This window comes from Anomaloglossus baeobatrachus, chromosome 4 (assembly GCF_048569485.1).
Source record: "Anomaloglossus baeobatrachus isolate aAnoBae1 chromosome 4, aAnoBae1.hap1, whole genome shotgun sequence".
Lineage (NCBI taxonomy): Eukaryota > Metazoa > Chordata > Amphibia > Anura > Aromobatidae > Anomaloglossus > Anomaloglossus baeobatrachus.
The window spans coordinates 365743381-365769192 of NC_134356.1; the positions used below are offsets into that span (position 1 = coordinate 365743381).

At 42.2% G+C, this 25812-nt stretch overlaps 1 protein-coding gene across 1 annotated transcript in view; it reads left to right on the forward strand.

Annotated features, from left to right (window-relative positions):
• Nucleotides 1-927: 927 nt before the first annotated feature.
• LRRK2 (leucine rich repeat kinase 2) overlaps nt 928-25812 on the forward strand; it is a 200790-nt gene continuing 175905 nt past the window's right edge. Inside the window, 6 exon segments of the mRNA XM_075345138.1 lie at nt 928-1025; nt 9872-10104; nt 10186-10271; nt 18395-18504; nt 23405-23493; nt 24117-24251. Of these exon segments, the coding sequence (XP_075201253.1) occupies nt 9969-10104; nt 10186-10271; nt 18395-18504; nt 23405-23493; nt 24117-24251 (556 nt within the window). The 5' untranslated portion in view covers nt 928-1025; nt 9872-9968.

Sequence of the window (25812 nt, forward strand, 5' to 3'; positions counted from 1 at the left end):
TGCTGACCCAATGGGAGGCACAGGACAACCTCTAAAAGGACTTTTCACCATTTTTTGATATTATATACGCTACTCTGTATTATGACATACACGGCTCAGGAAGGAAACCAAACTGTGTCCTCTGCACAGTAATCACCAGCAGTTAGATCTGTGACCTGATTAGACACATCAGTGTTACCACATCACACGGAGAAAACCTGGTGTATGCTTCTGAGGGGCGTGTTCTTTTCCCCCTGTATGACACCTTCTGCTTGTGATTGGTCAGACTTATGCAGGGGAGGTACACGCCCCCAGAGAATAATTTCCGGTAACACCCAGAGAATATTATAACCTAAATGTTACAAACACAAGAGATGGAATTAGAAAACCTGTTATACTGCGGCCACTATTCCATGATGTGGCCACTATTCCATGATGTGGCCAGCTGTGATCAAACTGGTGACGGCTCTGGGTAATGGGGTTCATACCCACAAGTGCTTCTATGAAAAACACTCTGAAAACTACTTCCAAATGCAAAATTAATCAGTAAAATCTTAGAGATCCACAGACCGTATTCACATTCTTTTTTAAAAACGCAAAAAAGACAATGTGTGAGTACAGATCCAGAGGCCGGCACCACTGACCCCCGGCTCCCATAGACGTCAGTGGAAGAAGCGCTCCCATGCTGCCCCCTAGTGTCAGGAGCTGCCCCCCGTAGCAGTAGGGCTCACATCCCCCCAGCCCAGACTCCCCTATCAGTACGTGGAGCAGGATGCGACGCTCGTCAGAGGAAGACGCCGGCGCCCCTGGCTCCCGGGGCAGAGCGCACTACTACGTCCTCTCCACGAGAGGTGGAACTTCTGCACCAATCAGCGCACAGACTGACGTGAGAGGCTGTGACTGACCGCACATGTGACCAACCAGCTCCCGGGGATTCCCTCCGCTTCCATGTGTGCGGTGTTACAGGAGCTTGTTGTGTTTTCCAGAGGCAGAGACACCGGGAAGTAGCGGCTGGCAGGTCCCGGGCGAGGGCTGTGGATGTGCAGGTGACATGCGAGTGTGTGCCGGGATCACAGCACTACACCAGGGGAAAAGCTGTGCACACTGCTGCGGGAGATCTGTGCATAGGTAAACACTACTGGAGGGTTGTCCTGTACTAGCCATGGCGTAGTCTGGTACTGTACTAGCCATAGCATTGCCTGGTATAGCCATGTACTAGCCTGGTACTGTAATAGCCATGCAATAACCTGGTATTGTACTAACTATGGCATAGCCTGGTATTGTACTAACTATGGCATAGCCTGCTATTGTACTAACTATGGGATAGCCTGCTATTGTATTGTACTAGCCATGGCATAGCCTGCTATTGTATTGTACTAGCCATGGCATAGCCTGCTATTGTACTAACTATGGGATAGCCTGCTATTGTACTAACTATGGCATAGCCTGCTATTGTACTAACTATGGCATAGCCTGCTATTGTACTAACTATGGCATAGCCTGCTATTGTACTAACTATGGCATAACCTGCTATTGTACTAACTATGGCATAGCCTGCTATTGTACTAACTATGGCATAACCTGCTATTGTACTAACTATGGCAAAGCCTGGTATTGCACTAACTATGGCATAGCCTGGTATTGCACTAACTATGGCATAGCCTGGTATTGCACTAACTATGGCATAGCCTGGTATTGCACTAACTATGGCATAGCCTGCTATTGCACTAACTATGGCATAGCCTGCTATTGCACTAACTATGGCATAGCCTGCTATTGCACTAACTATGGCATAGCCTGCTATTGTACTAACTATGGCATAGCCTGCTATTGTACTAACTATGGCATAGCCTGCTATTGTACTAACTATGGCATAGCCTGGTATTGTACTAACTATGGCATAGCCTGGTATTGTACTAACTATGGCATAGCCTGGTATTGTACTAACTATGGCATAGCCAGGTATTGTACTAACTATGGCATAGCCAGGTATTGTACTAACTATGGCATAGCCTGCTATTGTACTAACTATGGCATAGCCTGCTATTGTACTAACTATGGCATAGCCTGCTATTGTACTAACTATGGCATAGCCAGGTATTGTACTAACTATGGCATAGCCAGGTATTGTACTAACTATGGCATAGCCAGGTATTGTACTAACTATGGCATAGCCTGGTATTGTACTAACTATGGCATAGCCTGGTATTGTACTAACTATGGCATAGCCAGGTATTGTACTAACTATGGCATAGCCAGGTATTGTACTAACTATGGCATAGCCAGGTATTGTACTAACTATGGCATAGCCAGGTATTGTACTAACTATGGCATAGCCTGGTATTGTACTAAATATGGCATAGCCTGGTATTGTACTAACTATGGCATAGCCTGGTATTGTAACTATGGCATAGCCTGGTATTGTAACTATGGCATAGCCTGGTATTGTACTAACTATGGCATAGCCTGGTATTGTACTAACTATGGCATAGCCTGGTATTGTACTAACTATGGCATAGCCTGCTATTGTACTAACTATGGCATAGCCAGGTATTGTACTAACTATGGCATAGCCAGGTATTGTACTAACTATGGCATAGCCAGGTATTGTACTAACTATGGCATAGCCAGGTATTGTACTAACTATGGCATAGCCTGGTATTGTACTAACTATGGCATAGCCTGGTATTGTACTAACTATGGCATAGCCTGGTATTGTACTAACTATGGCATAGCCTGGTATTGTACTAACTATGGCATAGCCTGGTATTGTGCTAACTATGGCATAGCCTGGTATTGTGCTAACTATGGCATAGCCTGGTATTGTGCTAACTATGGCATAGCCTGGTATTGTGCTAACTATGGCATAGCCTGGTATTGTGCTAACTATGGCATAGCCTGGTATTGTGCTAGCCATGGCATAGCCTGGTATTGTGCTAGCCATGGCATAGCCTGCTATTGTGCTAGCCATGGCATAGCCTGCTATTGTACTAGCCATGGCATAGCCTGCTATTGTACTAGCCATGGCATAGCCTGCTATTGTACTAGCCATGGCATAGCCTGCTATTGTACTAGCCATGGCATAGCCTGCTATTGTACTAGCCATGGCATAGCCTGCTATTGTACTAGCCATGGCATAGCCTGCTATTGTACTAGCCATGGCATAGCCTGCTATTGTACTAGCCATGGCATAGCCTGCTATTGCACTAGCCATGGCATAGCCTGCTATTGCACTAGCCATGGCATAGCCTGCTATTGCACTAGCCATGGCATAGCCTGCTATTGCACTAGCCATGGCATAGCCTGCTGTTGTGAATACCTTTTCCAGTTTGGGGCTCCCTCTTGTGGTCAGTGCTGGCGGTGCTGTTGACTTGTGGAATGAGAGCCAGACACCTGTAGAGGACTGGCAATCAGGCCTTTCAGATTGGGACTATATAACGGAGTAATTTTCTCCTGTTACTTGCCGGTGCTCAATTGATTTCCTGTGTGATAAGGACATTCTTAAACCAGCCCTGCTCTCTACCAGAACTCGTCTCAAGATAAGTTGGTCTTTGTACCTCTGCTTATTGTTTCCACTTTCTTGTTGTTTTGATTCTATTGCTTGATTCAAATTTTGCCTTCGTGGAGTTCCTGGTGGAATTGGATCATTCCCTGCTGGGAGTGTCTGTATATTTAGCTCCATGATTTTGCAATGTATTATGTTTTGTCATGCTTGGTATAAAATTCAGTCCCTCATCTATATTAGTGTTTTTGGATCCCAGTAACATCAGAGTACTGATATAGTAGGGGAGAGGCTGTGTGGTCTCAGGGTTTTCCATGTCAGGTGTGCTGAGTTTTTTAGGGTTTTTACAGCTGCAGACAGTGCTCTTTCCTATCCTTTCCTATAAAGATAGTTTGGGCCTCATCTTTGCTGAATCTGTTTTCTAGCTTTGTATTGTGTTTTCCTATATCACCATGGTATTTACATGGGGGGGGCGCTATCTATAACTTTGGGGATTGCTCCGAGGCCGATTAGGTTTTCTTATTTCTATCTGTAAGAATATTTAGTTCTCTGGCTGTGTCGAGACGACTAGGTCATCGTAAGCACGCCCCACGGCTACTTCTAGTTGTGTGTCAGGATTAGGTCTGCAGTCCGTTAAGGTTCCAGCCACTCTGGTTACTTTTTGGGTTTCCGCATATTTTGATTCTCCTATGTCCCTGAAACATAACAGCCTGCTATTGTGCTAGCCATGTAATAGCCTGGTATTGTACTAGCCATGGCATAGCCTGGTATTGTACTAGCCATGGCATAGCCTGGTATTGTACTAGCCATGGCATAGCCTGGTATTGTGCTAGCCATGGCATAGCCTGGTATTGTGCTAGCCATGGCATAGCCTGCTATTGTGCTAGCCATGGCATAGCCTGCTATTGTACTAGCCATGGCATAGCCTGCTATTGTACTAGCCATGGCATAGCCTGCTATTGTACTAGCCATGGCATAGCCTGCTATTGTACTAGCCATGGCATAGCCTGCTATTGTACTAGCCATGGCATAGCCTGCTATTGTACTAGCCATGGCATAGCCTGCTATTGTACTAGCCATGGCATAGCCTGCTATTGCACTAGCCATGGCATAGCCTGCTATTGCACTAGCCATGGCATAGCCTGCTATTGCACTAGCCATGGCATAGCCTGCTATTGCACTAGCCATGGCATAGCCTGCTGTTGTGAATACCTTTTCCAGTTTGGGGCTCCCTCTTGTGGTCAGTGCTGGCGGTGCTGTTGACTTGTGGAATGAGAGCCAGACACCTGTAGAGGACTGGCAATCAGGCCTTTCAGATTGGGACTATATAACGGAGTAATTTTCTCCTGTTACTTGCCGGTGCTCAATTGATTTCCTGTGTGATAAGGACATTCTTAAACCAGCCCTGCTCTCTACCAGAACTCGTCTCAAGATAAGTTGGTCTTTGTACCTCTGCTTATTGTTTCCACTTTCTTGTTGTTTTGATTCTATTGCTTGATTCAAATTTTGCCTTCGTGGAGTTCCTGGTGGAATTGGATCATTCCCTGCTGGGAGTGTCTGTATATTTAGCTCCATGATTTTGCAATGTATTATGTTTTGTCATGCTTGGTATTAAATTCAGTCCCTCATCTATATTAGTGTTTTTGGATCCCAGTAACATCAGAGTACTGATATAGTAGGGGAGAGGCTGTGTGGTCTCAGGGTTTTCCATGTCAGGTGTGCTGAGTTTTTTAGGGTTTTTACAGCTGCAGACAGTGCTCTTTCCTATCCTTTCCTATAAAGATAGTTTGGGCCTCATCTTTGCTGAATCTGTTTTCTAGCTTTGTATTGTGTTTTCCTATATCACCATGGTATTTACATGGGGGGGGCGCTATCTATAACTTTGGGGATTGCTCCGAGGCCGATTAGGTTTTCTTATTTCTATCTGTAAGAATATTTAGTTCTCTGGCTGTGTCGAGACGACTAGGTCATCGTAAGCACGCCCCACGGCTACTTCTAGTTGTGTGTCAGGATTAGGTCTGCAGTCCGTTAAGGTTCCAGCCACTCTGGTTACTTTTTGGGTTTCCGCATATTTTGATTCTCCTATGTCCCTGAAACATAACAGCCTGCTATTGTGCTAGCCATGTAATAGCCTGGTATTGTACTAGCCATGGCATAGCCTGGTATTGTACTAGCCATGGCATAGCCTGGTATTGTACTAGCCATGGCATAGCCTGGTATTGTACTAGCCATGGCATAGCCTGGTATTTTACTAGCCATGGCATAGCCTGGTATTGTACTAGCCATGGCATAGCCTGGTATTGTACTAGCCATGGCATAGCCTGGTATTGTACTAGCCATGGCATTGCCTGGTATTTTACTAGCCATGACATTGTCTGGTGTAGTACTAACTATAGCATAGCCTGGTATTGTATTAGCCATGTAATATCCTGGTACTGTACTAGCCATAGTTGCTTGGTATAGGCTGGTATTGTAATAGCCTGGTACTGTAATAGCCATGGCATACCCTGTCATTGTCTGGTACTGGAACAGCCGTGGCATATCCTGGAAAAGCTCATTTACATAAAGTGATAGATTATTTATCCACCACAAGGCATCTGATGTGAGACATACAGGTAGGACATTTCAGCATTCTACCTTGTTTTTCCAAAAATAAGACCGGGTCTTATTTTCATTTCCAAAAAGGGCTAGGGCTTATTTAATGTCGCTGGCGAAAAGGTCGAATGTGATGAATATTTCACACTCGATCCCTTAGTTTTGGGAGACATAAGCCACCGCAGCTGCAGCTTACCCCTCCCCTCTCCATAGAGAACACATGAATGATTGGACATATTGAACGTGCGTGTGGCGCCGTGCATGGGCGAGATACTGTAACTGTCAGCCAAACACCTTCAAGGTAAAGCATACACCTTCAATTTACCTAAAAGGTGTATGGCCAGCTTTAGGGTTAGTAACCTTAACACTCACAATTGGTGATTCAGTGTCAGTGTCTCTTATGGTAACACTTACTGGCACTCTCAAACCACTTTGTGTGGCATTGGCACTCTTCTACTCTATGCGGTCGGGAGGGGACAGAAGCCTGGAGTGGGACTTGGGAACGGTGGTTGTGACGTCACATGTGGCTGCTTGTGCGGGAGCAAGCAAGGCTGGTTGGGCGGCGGGATCCTAGAAGCAGCATTCAGAAAGCAGGAGATGGGACCCTGGAGCGGCAGGCGGGAACAAGGAGGCAGCATTCGGGAGGTGGGACTCAGGAACTGCAACCAGGCAAACATCATAGCGCCGTAGTGGCCAGGAGGCGGGACCCAGGTGACAACACTTAATAGGTGGGACTTGTGAGCGGGTGAGCAGATGTTACCCTGTCATGGTGGGAGAAAGCGGCAGGACGATTTGAGAGCTACATTATGCCTGTTCCAGTGCCTCCAGCGCTGAGTTATGTTTCTGTGAGGTTAGTGACATAACCTAGCTCTGGAGGCGCTAACTAACTAGGGCTTATTTCTGGAGTAGGCCTTATATTTAAAGCCTATGCCAAAAATCCCTAAAACTCAAGCTAGGGCTTTTTTGAGGGGTGGGCTTATTGTTTTGGAAAAATAACAGGTTTTCTCATTTCGAGTCATTTACTGCAATAAACACCCTTCCTTACTCCAGCACTCGCTCTCCGCCGCTGCTCCCGAGGCTTGGCTGCAGCAGAGTTGTAACAACTACAGCACATTTCACCGCTGCAGCCACTCACTGGACTCAGCGGCTCTGCAGATGTAGACGACCCTAGACTCTGAGCCCAATGAGTGGCTGTGGCGTTGATGTGAGCTGTGGTCATAACGTCACCATTGCAGCCTGTAAACAATCCCTGGGAGCATCTGCGGAGAGGCATCCCTGGAGCAGTGAGGGGGAGCATTGTCCTTTATTAATCATCTGGAAGTCTATGAGCTGTAGGAAGTTGAGAAGGGAGAACCTTTAAGTTTATTGGTACAAGAAATAGCCTAAATCACAAGTTTGTTTTTTCATTATATCACAGTAGCCATATATTATGCTCTTCGGAGAAATCTGTATAAATGCGCACCGTTGAACACCGTGTTTTTTTATTTTTATCTAAATATGTCCAGAATTCTGTGTTAATTATTTTTTCAATATTTCATTATGGTCATAGATCCTTTTTGGCCAATTTGGCTGATAACTATAAAGGGGTTATCCAGTCTTTTAAAATTGAGGACTTGCCACTAAGTTATGCCATCTATATTAGATAGGTGGGGTCTCATTATTGGTGCTTTTCCTGATCAACTTTATAGGGTACTAGCTGTACTACCCGGCTTCGCCTGGGTTAATAACTGCTATTAACAAAATAGAATGTATTAACAAAAATGTATTCTGCACACAAAAACCATAAAACAAATAGATAGAAATGTAATTATTAAAAGGCAAAAACTAAGCTAATAAAAGCATTTCACAACATATAGTTCAACACCACAGATATTCCACACAGATTTAACTAAATTGGCCAAGTAATGTTCCCCGTCTGTCCCTTTCCCCGTCTCCCCACTGTCATCTTATTACCTCACATATAAGCTTCTTATACTATGAATGTCTTTTGTTTCTATAGCAACCAATCACAGCTCCTACTAATAACCTGTAGTTCCATGCTCCATTTACTTTAATGGAGGCATGTTTTTTTGGAGAGTAACTGTAAAGCGCGGGGTTAAATTTTCCTGTCAAAACATAGTCTACGACGTTCCCTGGGTCATATGAGGTGTCTGTGCAAAATTTCGTGATTGTAAATGCGACGGTGCAGATACACTTTTCGTTTCACTTTTTCCCCCATTATATAGATAGGGGTAAAATTGATTGGTAAATTGGAACGCGCGGGGTTAAAATTTCGCCTCACAACATAGCCTATGACGCTCTCGGGGTCCAGACGTGTGAGTGTGCAAAATTTTGTGGCTGTAGCTGCGACGGTGCAGATACCAATCCCGGACATACATACATACATACATACATACATACATACATACATACACACATACACACATACACACATACACACATACACACATACACACATACACACATACACACATACACACATACACACACACACACATACACACACATACACACACACACACACACACACACATTCAGCTTTATATATTAGATTGGTGTGCACTCAGCTGAAATAAGGTTTTCCTGATCAACTGTCTGCAGAAGCTCTAGCTCTTGAGCAAGTACTACAGCTTCTGGAGACATGATTGGATGAGATACCTATAGGGCTCCCAGTGATACTTTGATAGCCATACTCTGCCTGTTCTTTTTTTTTTTCCCTCCTTTTTCTGTGGTTGTACTATTATCAAATTGTCCCTTTTTAGGCTTATCTAAGACTGGCGTTGCTCACACTGGTTTTGATGTGGAGGCATGCTGGAGTCAGACGCTCCTGATTTTTTTTTTTTTTTTTTTTAGAAGCATGTGCCCCTAAAGTATTGGGAGCATCTGACAAATGGCGTGCACCTTTGTGAAACGTACCACTATATTACTCCAATCAGGGAGCGGAGTAAGATTTATGGTGTAAGGAATGCTGCTGATTAGAATGAATTTAACAAAAGGGTGTCACCTCGCCATGTTCAAGCGCCCTCGCGGATCTGGGTGAAAATGGCGAGATAATGCCACAAGTCATATAAAAATGTAGCAGAACCTCGTGTTACTCCAAAATTTTTTGACTTCTCAAAGCTTTGTAAGGCAGGCTTCACATCAGCGGTATTCTGCCGCAATGCCGGATCCGGCACAAATGCGTTTCACTTCAATGCATTTGATATGGACTCACTGTAAGTTCCGGTCACATGCGGTTGTGTATGACGCACGCAACAATATGTGACCGGAACTTACTGTGAGTCCATAGGAAATGCATTGAAGTGAAACGCATTTGTGCCGGATCCGGCATTGCGGCAGAATACCGCTGATGTGAGGACTGCCTAACCCAGAATTTTTGCTCTGTAGTTCTGATTAATTGGGCCCTATGACTTTATGAGGTGGACTTTTTTGATTATTGTGGACACCTCCGTCAAATGTTTTTGAGTTGTCGGAGATCTTACGAATAACCCATCCATTTTACAAGACTGGATTGACCAGTGGCTTTCACTGTATCTCACTGCTCTATTAGCTATATGACAACTTTTTAATGACCTTGGTGCCTAAATAGTTAATTATTTTGCGGTCTTGTATATTTTTCTCTTATTCTTGCAGATTGTCAGTTAGTTCTCCTTCTTGCTTCCTGTTTTGGGTTCCTTTGAGTAACCTTACCTGGGAGGCAGGGACTTGTGGTGTGGTCAGATGAACGTGTTGGGTGTGACTAAGACGGGCATCTTCTTCTGTCAGTGAGCTCACCTCACTTACTACTTTCCGCAGGTTACTGTCTGCTCAGTTTATTGTGCAGTGAAAGTTTCCCACACTTTAAAGAAATGAAGGAATAAGCAGAGATCCCTAGCCCTGACAGAGAGCAGCCATGAACAACACGGTAGAACTCGAAGAGAACGTAAAGAAGCTGGTGGTACGCCTTAGAAATGTGGAGGAAGGGAAGCAGATCGACAACCTGGTTCAGATATTGGAAGATCTGCACGCTCACACCTTTTGTGATGACGGTACGTGGATTTTTAAAGTGTTGCTGTGTCTTCTTTATCTTTTATGAGCGCTAACATTTATGTATGTTTCTTGCATATCAGCCGCAGAAATATTCAGTCATGTGAATGTCCATCTTCCCCTATTACTGGTGCTGGAGTCCTACATAAAAGTCGCTGTCATACAGGAGGTATGTACCATAATACAAGAATCTGGGGTTTTTATTGTTTGCTTTTAGTAAACCTCCAGACTGTATGTTTTCCATATTTCTGTTCCTGTAGAGTGTCTGCCGAACGCATAAGAGGAAGAAAACCTTAGAAAATAAACCGATAATCTGACAGTAGAAAGTTTAAAGAGGACTTGATACCAGATCAAGTGTGACCTCTTTTGCACTTATTTTATTTTGCCGAGTAATCCATTTTTTTTTTAATCCACCATATTATTTGAGCGATATGAGCACTTATTAAGTGCTAACTTTGTGGTTTTGACCTTGAGAGCCACATTCAGCTCTGAGTGAGGTCACAAGCCACCCCCCCTCCCAGTAGTGACACCCAGAGCCCCCATTACTGAGGTACTGACAGCCAAAGGTTGTCTGCAGAAATCACACTGTGACAGTATACCAAGATCCAGGGGATCCTAGCCTACCCTCTTTCAGATCTGCTCGTCTGTGCGCAGTTACTCAAAAATATCACCACCTGGAGACCTGCTCTTCATAGCTATTTGTTAGACCTGGTGCTTACGCTGTGAGCCACATATCAAGGGCCCGCAAGCCACATGTCGCTTCCGAGCTACAGGTTGAGGACCCCTGCCTTAAATAGTTTTCTTGAAACCATGACCACAGAAAAAAAATGTGTCTATTGTACCCCTCCACAGTATGTGTGATGCCATTGGCTGGGGCCTCTTGGCATATTCAGTTACATACCAGTATAATTGAATGACTGAAGCTTGAAATTGAAGCTGCTGAGATGCAGGCTTTGTGTAACTTACATGGGAGTCAACTCTTACTTTTCTGTAGAGTGACATACCCATAAGTTTACTAAATACAATACAGTTAAATATAGACAGTTAAAGCTATATACAGTTAAGGACAATACAGAAAAATATCACATAGCACCAAAATCATTATATAGTCCTAGCCTATATAGCTTAGCTGGAACAAATGACAATTCATTGTGGAGAGACGCTGCATTATTTAATATCCTAATAAGGCTGCATTAACAATACTTACTTTCTATGCAGCTAGAACATAAAAAGGCAATGTGTAATGGTGGTGATAGGAATACCTGGACACAACATAAATCTTATGTGGACATTCTGTTCCTTCATCCATTAGTAGCTAGTGCCTCCTTCAGATGATTTAATGATTCTTATCTCTCCCTGCCTGGTATGTATACTGAAATATTTGTTTTAAACGCACCTTGAATTGGAAGTATTTGAATCAATCCCTCAATTGAGCAATCTGCCTTGAAAAGTAAACCTATTACCATTAAGCAATAGCAACCTTTCACACATTGCAAGAGTAAAGGCTAATATTTGCTTTACAGCTACAATATTCATGTAGTATGCATTTGCTGTACACCAAGTCATTTGCCATATTGTATTTGCTTTCTATAAATTTCATTAGTATTGGAAAACAATCACCGAATATGTTTCCGTTTCCCTACCCAAATACATAGCCGCATACACCTGTTTACACTAGCTTTATTCTGTTTGGTGGTGCTAAACAATTTTTTTTTTTTTTTGTATTCCCATATCCTAAGCATGAATGATAAAGGGTCTTCTCACAAAGATTATTTAAAGGCTGAGAGGAGACTTAGGCGGGCTTTGCACGTTGCGACATTGCACGTGCCATGTCGGTGGGGTCAAATCGAAAGTGACGCACATCCGGCGTCGCAGTCGATATCGCAACGTGCAAATCCTTTTTGATACGATGAACGAGCGCAAAAGCGTCGTTATCGTATCATCGCTGCAGCCTCCGACATTTCCATAATGCCGGTGCAGCGACAGGTGCGATGTTGTTCCTCGCTCCTGCGGCAGCACACATCGCTGTGTGTAAAGCCGCAGGAGCGAGGAACTTCACCTTACCTGCCGCCGGCTGCAATGAGAAGGACGGAGGTGGGTGGGATGTTTACATCCTGCTCATCTCCGCCCCTCCGCTTCAATTGGCCGCCTGCCGTGTGACGTCACTGTGACGCCGCACGACCCGCCCCCTAAGGAAGGAGGCGGGTCGCCGGCCAGAGGGACGTCGCATGGCAGGTATGTGCGTGTAAAGCTGCCATAGCGATAATAATCGCTACGGCAACTTTCACTATATATCGAACGTGCGACGGGGGCAGGACTATCGCTGCAGCATCGGTAACACATTGTTACTGATGTCGCAGCGTGCAAAGCCCGCCTTAATAGCGGTCTACAAATATCTGAAAGGCAGTCACAGTGCAAAGGGAACTACCCTATTCTCATTAGGACAAGGAAGTACAAGAAGTAATGGGATGAAAGTGAACATATATATATATATATATATATATGTGTGTGTGTGTGTTCTGATTCAGTGTTCAGATGCTTTGCGTATGAACACCACTCACATGAGCATCACTGTACTTGGGTACAATTGGTGCTCAGCCCTGTGTGAGCTGCGTGCAGTGTTTGAATGGCTCGCACTGAGGGTAACAGCTTGATCAGATGTAGTGTACACAAAAAAAAATTGGGAAAACCTTTGGAAATGTTCTGTTTATGGCTGGCTGCATCTAGGCAGAGACCTGAACTGCCCACATGCAACTTCAATTGGGGTTCAGGTGCCAAACCAAACTTTATCAAAAATCCGAATGAACCCACGCAACCTAACTTCCTGCACATCTGTAATGTCTGCACATCTCTAGCATCTGAGCTCGCCATCAGTGGAAATCTTCAAGTGAAAGCTGGATTAACATATAGTTGGGATGATTTAGGAAAACCTACACTTGTAGGGGATTGGACCCCATGGCCCTTAAGGTCCCTTCCATCTCTACCATTCTATGAACCTTTTAAGCAGTCTATATGGACATTCAGGTGTAGAAAATTGAATAAAATTATACTTCTGTCAATGACCTGATATCTTATTCCAGAGACATCTACAATTTTCTTAATATATTGCAAAAGAACTGGGAGCAATTCCACATATTCATATTAAAATATCAAATTTTATTATAATTTAGTGACAAAAAGTGAAAAAACATATGTATATATATACACACAAAAAAAAATTTTTTCTAAAAAATGTAATGTTACAGTTGTGCAACACACATGGTGCATTGGATGAACGCGTCTTAATATAATTAATACATGTCAGTTTTACAATAATTATTCAAATTTCATACAAATTTTGTTTCATTTAGTGACTACACTCAATGGGAAATAACTATTTTTTGTGTTGTTATTGTGTTGGGCTATATAAATAGTTTTATCCTGATGGTAGCCGGCAATTGTAGCTAAAATTAGCCATGTAGTGGATATAATTACATTTAAATGGTATGCACCTGTCTCTCTGGGAGGCTGCCGATTAATTTACTATCCTATACTTGTAGTTACTGTGGTCACATTTCATTATATATAATGCGATTTTTCAACCATTGCAGTTACTGTGTTCTATGACTATTATAAATTTTAACCACAGGTTACCAATTCAGGAGTAAGATGACCATTTAAATCATTAGATAAAGCAGCTTAAAATTGTTAAGCATAAGTTACAATGAGCCTAGCAATCTGCTGAAATCATTCAGCCATGCTGTCAGCATACAGCCCGTCAGTAGTCATTATTAGTCATAACATTTACCCATTTGAGTGTAGATCGATCAGGTGCACATCCTCCATACCCCTTTTTCTTAATATGTAAATTAGCTTTTAGGCATTTTCTCTATAGCTTATTGTATATGAAAGGGGGCATTACAAGTGTGAGACATGTAATGATTGACAGTGCTCTCCTGATCTACAGTCAGGGCCAGAAATATTTGGACAGTGACACAAGTTTTGTTATTTTAGCTGTTTACAAAAACATGTTCAGAAATACAATTATATATATATAATATGGGCTGAAAGTGCACACTCCCAGCTGCAATATGAGAGTTTTCACATCCAAATCGGAGAAAGGGTTTAGGAATCATAGCTCTGTAATGCATAGCCTCCTCTTTTTCAAGGGACCAAAAGTAATTGGACAAGGGACTCTAAGGGCTGCAATTAACTCTGAAGGCGTCTCCCTTGTTAACCTGTAATCAATTAAGTAGTTAAAAGGTCTGGCGTTGATTACAGGTGTGTGGTTTTGCATTTGGAAGCTGTTGCTGTGACCAGACAACATGTGGTCTAAGGAACTCTCAATTGAGGTGAAGCAGAACATCCTGAGGCTGAAAAAAAAGAAAAAATCCATCAGAGAGATAGCAGACATGCTTGGAGTAGCAAAATCAATAGTCGGGTACATTCTGAGAAAAAAGGAATTGACTGGTGAGCTTGGGAACTCAAAAAGGCCTGGGCGTCCATGGATGACAACAGTGGTGGATGATCGCCGCATACTTTCTTTGGTGAAGAAGAACCCGTTCACAACATCAACTGAAGTCCAGAACACTCTCAGTGAAGTAGGTGTAGCTGTCTCTAAGTCAACAGTAAAGAGAAGACTCCATGAAAGTAAATACAAAGGGTTCACATCTAGATGCAAACCATTCATCAATTCCAAAAATAGACAGGCCAGAGTTAAATTTGCTGAAAAACACCTCATGAAGCCAGCTCAGTTCTGGAAAAGTATTCTATGGACAGATGAGACAAAGATCATCCTGTACCAGAATGATGGGAAGAAAAAAGTTTGGAGAAGAAAGGGAACGGCACATGATCCAAGGCACACCACATCCTCTGTAAAACATGGTGGAGGCAACGTGATGGCATGGGCATGCATGGCTTTCAATGGCACTGGGTCACTTGTGTTTATTGATGACATAACAGCAGACAAGAGTAGCCGGATGAATTCTGAAGTGTACCGGGATATACTTTCAGCCCAGATTCAGCCAAATGCCGCAAAGTTGATCGGACGGCGCTTCATAGTACAGATGGACAATGACCCCAAGCATACAGCCAAAGCTACCCAGGAGTTCATGAGTGCAAAAAAGTGGAACATTCTGCATTGGCCAAGTCAATCACCAGATCTTAACCCAATTGAGCATGCATTTCACTTGCTCAAATCCAGACTTAAGACGGAAAGACCCACAAACAAGCAAGACCTGAAGGCTGCGGCTGTAAAGGCCTGGCAAAGCATTAAGAAGGAGGAAACCCAGCGTTTGGTGATGTCCATGGGTTCCAGACTTAAGGCAGTGATTGCCTCCAAAGGATTCGCAACAAAATATTGAAAATAAAAATATTTTGTTTGGGTTTGGTTTATTTGTCCAATTACTTTTGACCTCCTAAAATGTGGAGTGTTTGTAAAGAAATGTGTACAATTCCTACAATTTCTATCAGATATTTTTGTTCAAACCTTCAAATTAAACGTTACAATCTGCACTTGAATTCTGTTGTAGAGGTTTCATTTCAAATCCAATGTGGTGGCATGCAGAGCCCAACTCGCGAAAATTGTGTCACTGTCCAAATATTTCTGGACCTATGTGAATCACAATAAGCTTTGGTGTCACATTTTCAGGGAGATCTGTGTCCAGCCCAGTTTTGTTAATTTTTTATCATTGAGCTGTAAAACTAATGTGAAGCACCTGTTTAAAGGTGCTCACCAGCCTTCTAGATAAATTCTTTGAGAGCTGTAGGTTCTAAAATAAAGTCACTTGTTGGGGCTTCTACTGTTAAGGCACATCAGGGGCTCTGAAAACGGGACATATTGTCTGATAACGATTCCAGACGATTTTGCTTTTAAAACTCAAATAGCGCTCCTTCTCTTTCGAACCCTGCCATGCTCCCAAACAGTAGATTTACATCACATATGAGGGATCAGTGTACTAAGGAGAAATTGCACAACTAATGTGTATTTTCTCCTGTTACCCTTGTAAAAATGTAACATTTTTGTGGGAAAAAGTAAAATTTTCATTTTTACTTCCACATTGCTTTAATTCCTATGAAGCACCTAAAGGGTTAATAAATGTATTGAATGTTTATTTTGAGCAGTATGAGGGGTGCAGTTTTTAAAATGTCACTTTTGTGTATTTTCTTTCATATGGGCCCCTCCAAAGTAATTTGAAATGTGATGTAGTCCCTAAAAAATGGTTTTGTAAATTTTGTTTGAAAAATGAGAAATTCCTGATTTTTAACCCTTTCAACTTTGTAACAAAACCCCCCAAATTGTTTAAAATAAATAATGGTGATGGAAAGTAGACATGTGAGAAATGGTATTGAATTATCTTGTATGGCATAACTCTGCTTTTAAGGGCATAAATATTCAATGTTTGAAAGTTGCAAAATTTTCAAAATTTTCTCCATATTTACAATATTTTTACAAATAAACGTAAAAAATATTGTCCTAAAGTTACCAGTAACATGAAGTACAAGCTCTGCTTTGAGTGTGAGCCAAGTGTCAGTCTACTGTGATACGATTCTCTTATGCGAGAATCTGAGCACAGGTAAGGGAAAGATGAAGACCTTAATCTCTCCATCTTCTCCTTTGCCTGTCTCTGCGTATATCGTATTGTACTAATGTCATCCGAGTGCTGTCCGGTGTTTCACACGCACCCATAGTCTGTTATGAGTGAGTGTAGTCTGAGCTGCCAGTTGTAGCATGCTGCCATTTCTTGCTCATGTCGTAGTAGCATAAGAAACAAATTGCAGATCTGCACAGCATCATTCAATAAAATTGGTCTCCGTGCAATACAATGTTTTCTCGCTTTGTTAGGAGGCGTGAAGCCTTCTGGTGAAACGTGCGTCTAGGTACTCCTGTCCCCTGATTCCATTATTGCCAGCATGACGCAAGGTAATGTTCTCCAATATTAGTTGGTGTTTATATTGCCCTTATCTCTGTCTACACGGAATTCTGTTAGGACAGTTATCAGTTTTCCTGTCTAGACTTTGTTTGCATTCCCGTTACGGTAAATATTATCGCTGCCTAGTTTATTTGTTCTAGAGTGGGTACCCCTATATACCTGGTGTGGGTTTCAATTGTAAGCCTTCACTATTGTTATGCTTTCTGTTGGTGTCTTGCAACCTTTTCTACTGTTTATAGTTTACTATACATCAATTATTAGGAATCTGGGTAACTATTGGAGGTCTGGTGGCGTTTTTACTCTGTCCCTTGGTGGCTATTTCCTTCTATGCCACTACTACTCTATTGCTGCTATACGTTTTTGTAAAGCTTTCTAATAAAATATTTTCACTTTTTTCATCTAACTGTGGTCCGGTGGTCTTCTTGGTTGTACCCTTACATCTTTCGAGTAATTTTAGTAGGTTTTATAGTAATAAAACTATATTGGTACCTCTGGGACCAATATTTCCTTTTAGGAAGTTTTTGTAGGTAGAATTGTAAAAATTAGCCTGTTCAAGAAAGTGAAAACAGGATGGATTGCAGGTTAATAGGATTCCAGTCTGTCTGGCTGTTGCACTGAAAGCTCGACTGCAGGAAGGAAATGAACCTTATTCCTCCCGGTAGCCTTTCGTTTTCAGTTATGCAGGAGCGGCTGGCGCAGATTCATTCGCTGCACAATATACAGTGAGCAGCGGCTGTAACAACGCCCCAGGACTGACTGACTGACTGACAGTTGGGCTCTACACTGATATACTACTGAACCAGCTTTCAGTGCTGGGTCATTGTTACAGCTGTCACTGACTATGTACTGAGCGGTGACTAAAGCAGAGCTGGCAGCGCCTCTTTGAAAGCTGAAGGCTTCCAGGAGGACTAAAGTTAATTTCCTCCCTGTATCCAGGCATTCAGTGAAGCAGCCAGGCAGCTTTGGAAGGCTATTTATCCTGCAGATTAACCCTATATGTGCAGGCTAATAAAATTTTGATATTTGACAGGCTCCCTTTAAGAAAAATGTGGATTTCTCAGATCGCAGTATTAACGTACCATTTTATTTAACTTTCTATAACTTTCTTGTCCATATAGACAGCTTAGGAGGGTTGAACCTATTGAGAGATTCCTGTTAAGCAGGTATTGAGTCTATATAAAGTGGTGAGCTTGTATGCTTCAGAGTTTGTGATGGGGCCTGTCCCTCTGTTTTAGTGATTGGAGCGGTCGAACATTTTAACATTTTGGAGAGAAATTATTTCAGTCAAATATCATTGGAAGGAAACGTCCTTTCATTAATGAATCTATTATTTTGTAAAATGTTTAGTGTATTATGTAAAACTTTGTTTTCTATTTTTCAGGTGGGCTGGTCTCTGCTATGTAGATTGATAACCGTATGCCCAAATATACTACATAGTTTACATACTCCAGTAGATATTGGTCATGAGTGGGAAGTCCTTGGCGTCCATCAGTAAGTATATGTGTTATTTCTTAAAGGGGATATCCAGGATTGGGACTCGCCTCACTCTGTGACTGCACACTCGTGAAATCACAGCATGCTGTCAGGATTCTCTGGTGCAAGGAGCGGGCAGTCATATGACTGCAAGTATAAGGTTGCATACTTACAGCCACACTCCGGCTAGCTTTGTTAGGCCTCTTTCAATACACGTGTAGCCACGCACATCTAGTCATCACGTGACCACATGTATGCAAATTGCATACTTGCGGTCACGCACCCAACTGCTCCTAATGCTTGCTGTTGTGAAGCCTGACAATGCACACACTGCACACTGTGAGGATTCACAAGTCTGCAGTTGCATAGTGACTGCAAACTTTTACTACAAGGCTGGCCAACCCCTTTACTTTATAGAATAATACCTTGTACCATTTAGTGGTCTTTTTACCTCATCTGCAGCAAAAATATTGGTGTTGGAGGGGAAATATATTTTTTGTTGTAAAGGTGCATGATGATAATCTGTTTCTAATTACTCATTGGTCATTTAACCCCTTAGAGGGGTTGTAGATGTGACCTCACCAATGCAGCTGATCAACAGAGACTGGGGCAGTGGTGGAGACACCGCAGTGACCTCAAAGGCAAATAAAGCTCAGTTTTTGTTTTTTACATGTAACTGAGCCTATTAGCAAGAGTTTGTTGAAAGGGGACAGCCTCTTTTCATGAGTGTGCTTTCCTGATGACACAGTCCTAGAGATCGGCGAACCCACAGATGGGGTACCCACTGGACTTAATGAAAAAAAAAAAAGTCTGTTTTGGGACCAGACTTAAACTTGGACACCGGCCCCCATAATAAGTCTATGGGGATCCGAACTTGTGTGCAGTACAATGTGTGCAGTACAATGTGTACATTCTACAAGGGATAAGGGGCTGCAGAAGGAAGCAAAACAAGGATTAAAGCAGGATATTATACAAACCAAGTCTCCACGTGGCTGTCATACTGCTTCCAGGTCCGCTCATTAATTCTCATGCATATTCACTGTTTCCCCTGCCTACCCTCTGTGCCGGCGTCTGTGATTGGTTACCCTCACAGTACCTGTCTGGGTCGTGAAGTGTAAAAATAAATGAAAAAAAATTACGTAGGGTCTCCTCGTATTTTGGTACCCAGCCTAGATAAAGAAGACAGCTGGGGGCTGGTATTCTCAGGCTGAGGAGGTCCATGATTATTGGGCCCAACCAGTCTATAAATGGCCCGTAACCGCACCAGAATTGTCACATCCATTAGATGCGCCAATCTTGGCGCTTTACCTGGCTTATCCCAATTGCCCTGGTGAGGTGGCAATCGGGGTATTATAAAGGGTTAATGACAGCTGTGATTTGTCAAAAAATCACAGCTGTCATAAACACAAAACACACAGAAAAATCTTTTATTTCCAAAAAAAACCCAAAACACCCTCTTTCTCCAATTTATTAACCCCCAAAGCACCCCTGCAGGTCCAACGTAATGTACACTAGGACCTACGACGATCCCGTCTCTGCTACATTTAGAGGTTGCAGCGTCATTGCGACTTAAGGGGTACAATGTCTGAGTCAAAGCTGTGAACATGACGTCAATGAGTTCGCCTGAGGTCACTCAGGCGAACTCAGTGATGTCAGCGCTAACAGTTGTGGCCCGTCATTGAACTGAAATCCTGCAATCTGGCATTTAGTTCAATGGTCCTGAATTACTGGATTACTGACTTCAATGGTGCCGGATTACCTGAATGTGCATGTATTCCAGCATTGAATTCAGTGGGTTCACCTGAGGTCACACCATGGGAACCACAGCTGTGACCTCAGGTGAACGAATTAAACTGAATGCTGGATTACCACATTAGGCTATGTGTGCACGTTGAATATTTGGTTGCAGATATTTCTGCATCTCCTGGCAAAAAATGCACCAAAAATAGTGTGTATTCATGGCCACAGTGTTCGGTCATGTTTTCTAATGTGTCTGTGCATTGCGACCTTAAATGTATCAGAGCCGGGATTGTCATGGGATTACGTTGGTGTGGATCACATTGGACCTGCAGGGGTGTTTTTGAAGGTAAATAAATTGGAGAAAAAGTGTGTTGTTGTTGTTTTTGTTTTTTTTTGTAAATAAAGTATTTTTCTCTGGGTTTTATATATTTTTACCTATACAAATAGTAATGGTGAGGGGTGTCAAAGACCCCTACCCATAACTTATCCAAGGCTTGATGACCGCTGTGAGATTTTTTTTTCGGACAAATCACAGCTGTCATTAACCCCTTCTATTACTCCAATACCCACTGCACCTGTATAATTGGCATGAGCCTGGTATGCACTGCAATTGGTACATTTAATGTATTTTACAATTCTGGAGCCGCTGCAGGCTGCTATCTTTATGCTTGTGGGGCAATGATGATAACAAAATAACCCAGCCTGAGAATACCAGCCCCCAGCTGCCTGCTTTATCTTGTCTTGGTATCAAAATGGGGGGGCAGTGTCACACGTTGGTTTCTTAAATTTATTTAAATAATTAAAAAATCAAAAACAAAACACAACAACATTGTGGGATCCCTCGTATTTTGATACACTGCCAAGATGGAGCACACAGCTCGGGCCTGCAGCCTCTATTTGTCTGCTTTATCTGCGCTAGGTATCATAATACGGGGGACCAGTAACACTGGCTTCCCTGATTAATTGCTCTCAGTGAGAGAAAATTATAATCTTGTAGTGATACCTTTTTAATGGCTAACGAAAATAAAATAAATGATGTTAGAAAGCAAGAGACTTGCCATGCCTGATGAAGAGACCTGAGATGACAAAATATCTGAAGAAACACAAATATATATATACACAAGCAGAGCAGATGGCTTCCCTGAGACGTCTGTGTTTGGGTTTGCTCATCACTACACAATAGCCAATCTAAATGAATGGGAAGTGGTTTTGTTGTGGTATTGAGGCATGCTGGCATTTATCTTTATTAACTTCAACTTGCTTTTGGAGTGACATTATTTTCAAAGTGGATAACAATAGTAGTGACAAACCACGTGCAGAAAAAAAAAAAACCCTGCATGTGACAATACAATTTTCACAGAAAGTTTGACAAGTATTTCTTCCGGTAATTTTATTAAAATACTTAATAAAATAGCGAACTAAACTGATGCCAACAAAGTGGGAACATACAAACTTCCTGCATGCAGTATGGCAAGATAATGCAATAAATCATGATATTAAGTTATTTTTTTATCACTCCTTAAAAGTAGTCTGGCACTCCAAAACAGAAATTGAACCATTTACACTTTCATATTGGGGACTTGGCCTCTATAAAAGTCATCCTAATACAGTAGATTTTAGTGAATGTGTTTTATAGAAAAAAACAGTTTTAATTGCACTCTTCCCTTCCCAATATAATGATTAGTAGTGTTTGCTTTACAGCCCTGCACATTCGGATATTGGAAAAGTAGCACATGAAAACTCAGTATCAGGGTGTGCAGGCAGCGGCCAACCACTATACACTGGAAGGGTGATCAGATCGCGAACACACACTGACATTGTGCGTGTTCTCATCCCTCTCCTGTTGGCATCCGCTGCTTTGTAATCCTGTGTGCAGCAAATGACTGCTATGAGCAGAAGAGGGATGAGGCCTTGGCCCCAGCACTCTATGTGTATGCAGGCACTCTGCCGCTCCAGTGTCGGTGTATACAGAGCTGGTAAGTTAGATCACACAGCACTTCACAGCGAGCAGTGCCAATCACCATGAGGGAAGGCGAGGAGTATTGTAGTATTGTGATTGATGGGACCGAAAGATACCCCAAGTCCTTACTATGACAAGGGTGCACCGATTTACATCAAAGGCCCCTTTCACACATCTGTTTTTGCCATCAGTCACAATTTGTCGAATTGTGAAAAAAATGAATCCAGCGCTGGATCCGTTTTTTCTCATTGACTTGTATTAGCGACGGATGGCCTCACGTTGCATCCATCGTACGATGGATCAGTCGACAAATGTGACGTCCATAGGAACGTTTTTTGTGTGCGTCGAAAAAACGGACAGTGATGGATCCGTCGCCGTCCGTTTGTTCTAATGGAAGCCTATGGGGGCAGGAACCGTCGTCATCTGTCAAATGACGATCCGTCGACGGAATCGTTTTTTTATAACCGTGCATGCCCAGAAGTGTTGTAAATTCACTGCTGGTCAGGAAAAACTCCCCCTCTGCCTTTCTGCCCCTCCCTCCTCAAAAACAGTGTGATATAGGTTTTCCATAGCAAATAACCTTTGGACTGAAGAAAAAAAAAATAAGACTGATCCATTTTTTACAGGGATCTGTCGCATCAGTTTTTACACAATCTGCAACGGATCCGTCAGATACATCACAAAACGGATTATGACTGATGGCAAAAAACTGATGTGTGAAAAGGGCCTAATATACAGTATAAAGCTGAGTGTATGTATATGTGTATGAATGTGTGTATGTCCGCTAAAGGAATCCACACCACCACATTTACAATCACAAAATTTTGCACAGCCATCTCATTTCACTCAGGGAATGTCATAGACTATGTTTTGAGGGGAAAAATTAACAAAAAAATACCTGCTTACATTAAAGTCAATGGAGCTGGGAGCTACAGGTCATTAATAGGAGCTCTGATTGGTTGCTTTAGATAATGAAGGAAATCGTTAGTATGGCAGAACAATGTGTTTCGACGCTTCAGGTCTTAGTCATGTTCTAAGACCTGAAGCGTCGAAACGCATTGTTCTGCCATCATTCTGACATCTACTATGGTATCTGCTGGATTTTTTACTACCTTATTTTCAATAAAAAAGGATTTTTAACCTATTCCTGGCGCTGGAAATCTCTTTTTCTTTTACCTCTTGATGTTGTAACTTTTTTTTTTCCTTTTGACTTTTCAGACAAATTCTGAAGATCCTGTCTGCGTATCTCACGAATCTCAATGTCTTGACGATTGGATTACAAGCTTTAACCAGCATCCTTGAATCGGGTACATTTGATAACATTTTTAATCTATGTTTATTTTTAATTATAATCCTTGAAATTTCTGAACAATCTGTCTTTGTAAGCAAAAGGCTGTTTATTCTCCTATTTTACTGGCTGATCTAAGAACATAATGTCACGGTTTCCAGACTCTAATAATCCAGAAATGGAACCACTAATTTTCTATGTCCTGTTTATCCAGTTATTCAACAGTAGAGATTGTGTTTTCTTATGTGTTTTGTTTTTTTTTTATCCTACTTTAGAGGTTTTTTCTTTCAGATGTCTTGTACTGTTATCATTTCCGCATGAGGAAAATGGAGTATTCAGCTGGTACACTAGTAATAAATCGGACAGAGTCTTCAGTATTATTAGCGGAAGGAATTTCTTAAGCTATGTTCAATGAAAAGGAATGTAATCTGCTGCTGTTGGGGAGGGGATGGAAGACCAAAAGTGATTCCGTTTTCCAGTATACTTTCTTTAATAATTTCTCACAGATGTCATTGATTACTTTCCATTGCTAAAAGTGTCCTCTAGATTCAGGAACAGAGCTTTCTATTTTTAATATGATCACTATTGACACTTTTTCGGCAGCCTCCTTTTGTAGATGTGAAATATTTTTTTTTCTTTTAGATGTAATACATTTTCTGGTTTTGGATCATGAGGCCGATGTTTTTCTGTTGATTTTCGAAGCCATGAAGCTGTTCTCAGACAAAGAAGATATTCAGATATACGGCTGCCAAGCGTTATATTTGCTTCTAATGAAAGGTATAATGTGTTGAAATGTGCATGTATTAAAGTAATTTACTTCTAGAGATCTTCTAGGTGTCGTGTCCTGTCTCAGTGTGTTTGTAATGATATGTACAGATTTATAATGGATCAATGTGCATGCAAAACAATGAAGGAAAAGAAAATGATAAATGAGCAGAACTTTGCCCTGAAATTCTGAATTGTAATGTACTAGTGTTTTGGCCTTATGGCTCATATTACTCTTTTAAAAGGTATTCTGGAAGGGCTTGTTTGGTCACAAGATATAGATCAATAATATATTGAGAAACCATGTTTCTCTCAAATACCTTATGTTGGCAATAGTGCCTGTGAGAGGCACTGTTGCTGTTCCCCGCTCTATGACCCCCGGCCTCCGTGACCTCCGGGATCCGGTGACGTCACATCAAGTTCCTGACACCGCGGCCGGCCGCAGTGTCAGTGAGTGATGGGCTGTGGGCGGAGTTCCACCGCTCGTCAGAGCCCATCAGCTCCCTCCTCCCTTACAGCAGGAAGCACGCTGGGTTGTAACAAGCAGTGAAACACCGCCCACAGCTCAGTGAGTCAGGAAGACTGGGGCCGGCCAAAGGGATGTGACATGTCCGGAACTTGACGTGACGTCACCAGATCCCCGAGGTCACGGAGGGGCGAACAGCAGTCTGCAATAGCACCTCTCACAGGCACTATTGCCAACATAAGGTATCTGAGAGAAACATTGTTTCTCAATATAATATCGATCTAGACCAGAAAACATATGGGTGAACCACCCTTTAAAGGTAGGAAGATCATCCCCATCAGATGATGGGGGTCCTAAACTCGCCATCCCCTTCAATTTGCACTGGAGGTGGCTGAATGTGAACACATTAGCCCCAAATATTAAGTCTGATGTTTTGGGCTGGAGTAAGATGTCATAAATTCGTTACTGAATTTTACACATCTTTTAGCTTATTTTATAGAAATAAAAAAGTCACATGTTTTCTAGAAACTCACTTTTTCTGTCAGTTTTAAAAAAATCAAAAATGTTATAGCAATGTGTTTGATGAATAGGGGTTAATGCAAGCAGATCCATCTAACGACCGCCAATTCATATTAAAGCGGAGACCATTAAGGTGTTTTTTTTTCCTGATTTGCTGTTTTACAACTGCAGCAAGAAAAAAAAGGTACAGCACCAACCAGAGTGGGAAAATATCCTGGGTTTCAGATACCAGGGGAAGCTGAGATCCTTTTTGGGGGAATTCTGTTTGACATAGTTGAAGTGCACTTATGATGAAAATAACAGACCTCTCCATTCTTTGTAGGTGGGAAAACTTCCAAAATCTGCAGTATATTGAATACTTATTTTCCCTAATATATATATAATATAATCTCTGCTTGATTTTCCAATGTGGAAAATCACCTGGTCGTGATTAAAGGGAACCTGTCATCAGAAATTTCGCCCAAAAGCTAAAAGATTCCCCCTCTGCAGCTCCTGGGCTGCATTCTAGGAAGGTCCCTGTTATTATTGTGCCCCATGTGAGACCAAAATAAAGCCTTTATAAAGTTCTACCTTTTTGTATGCAGCTTC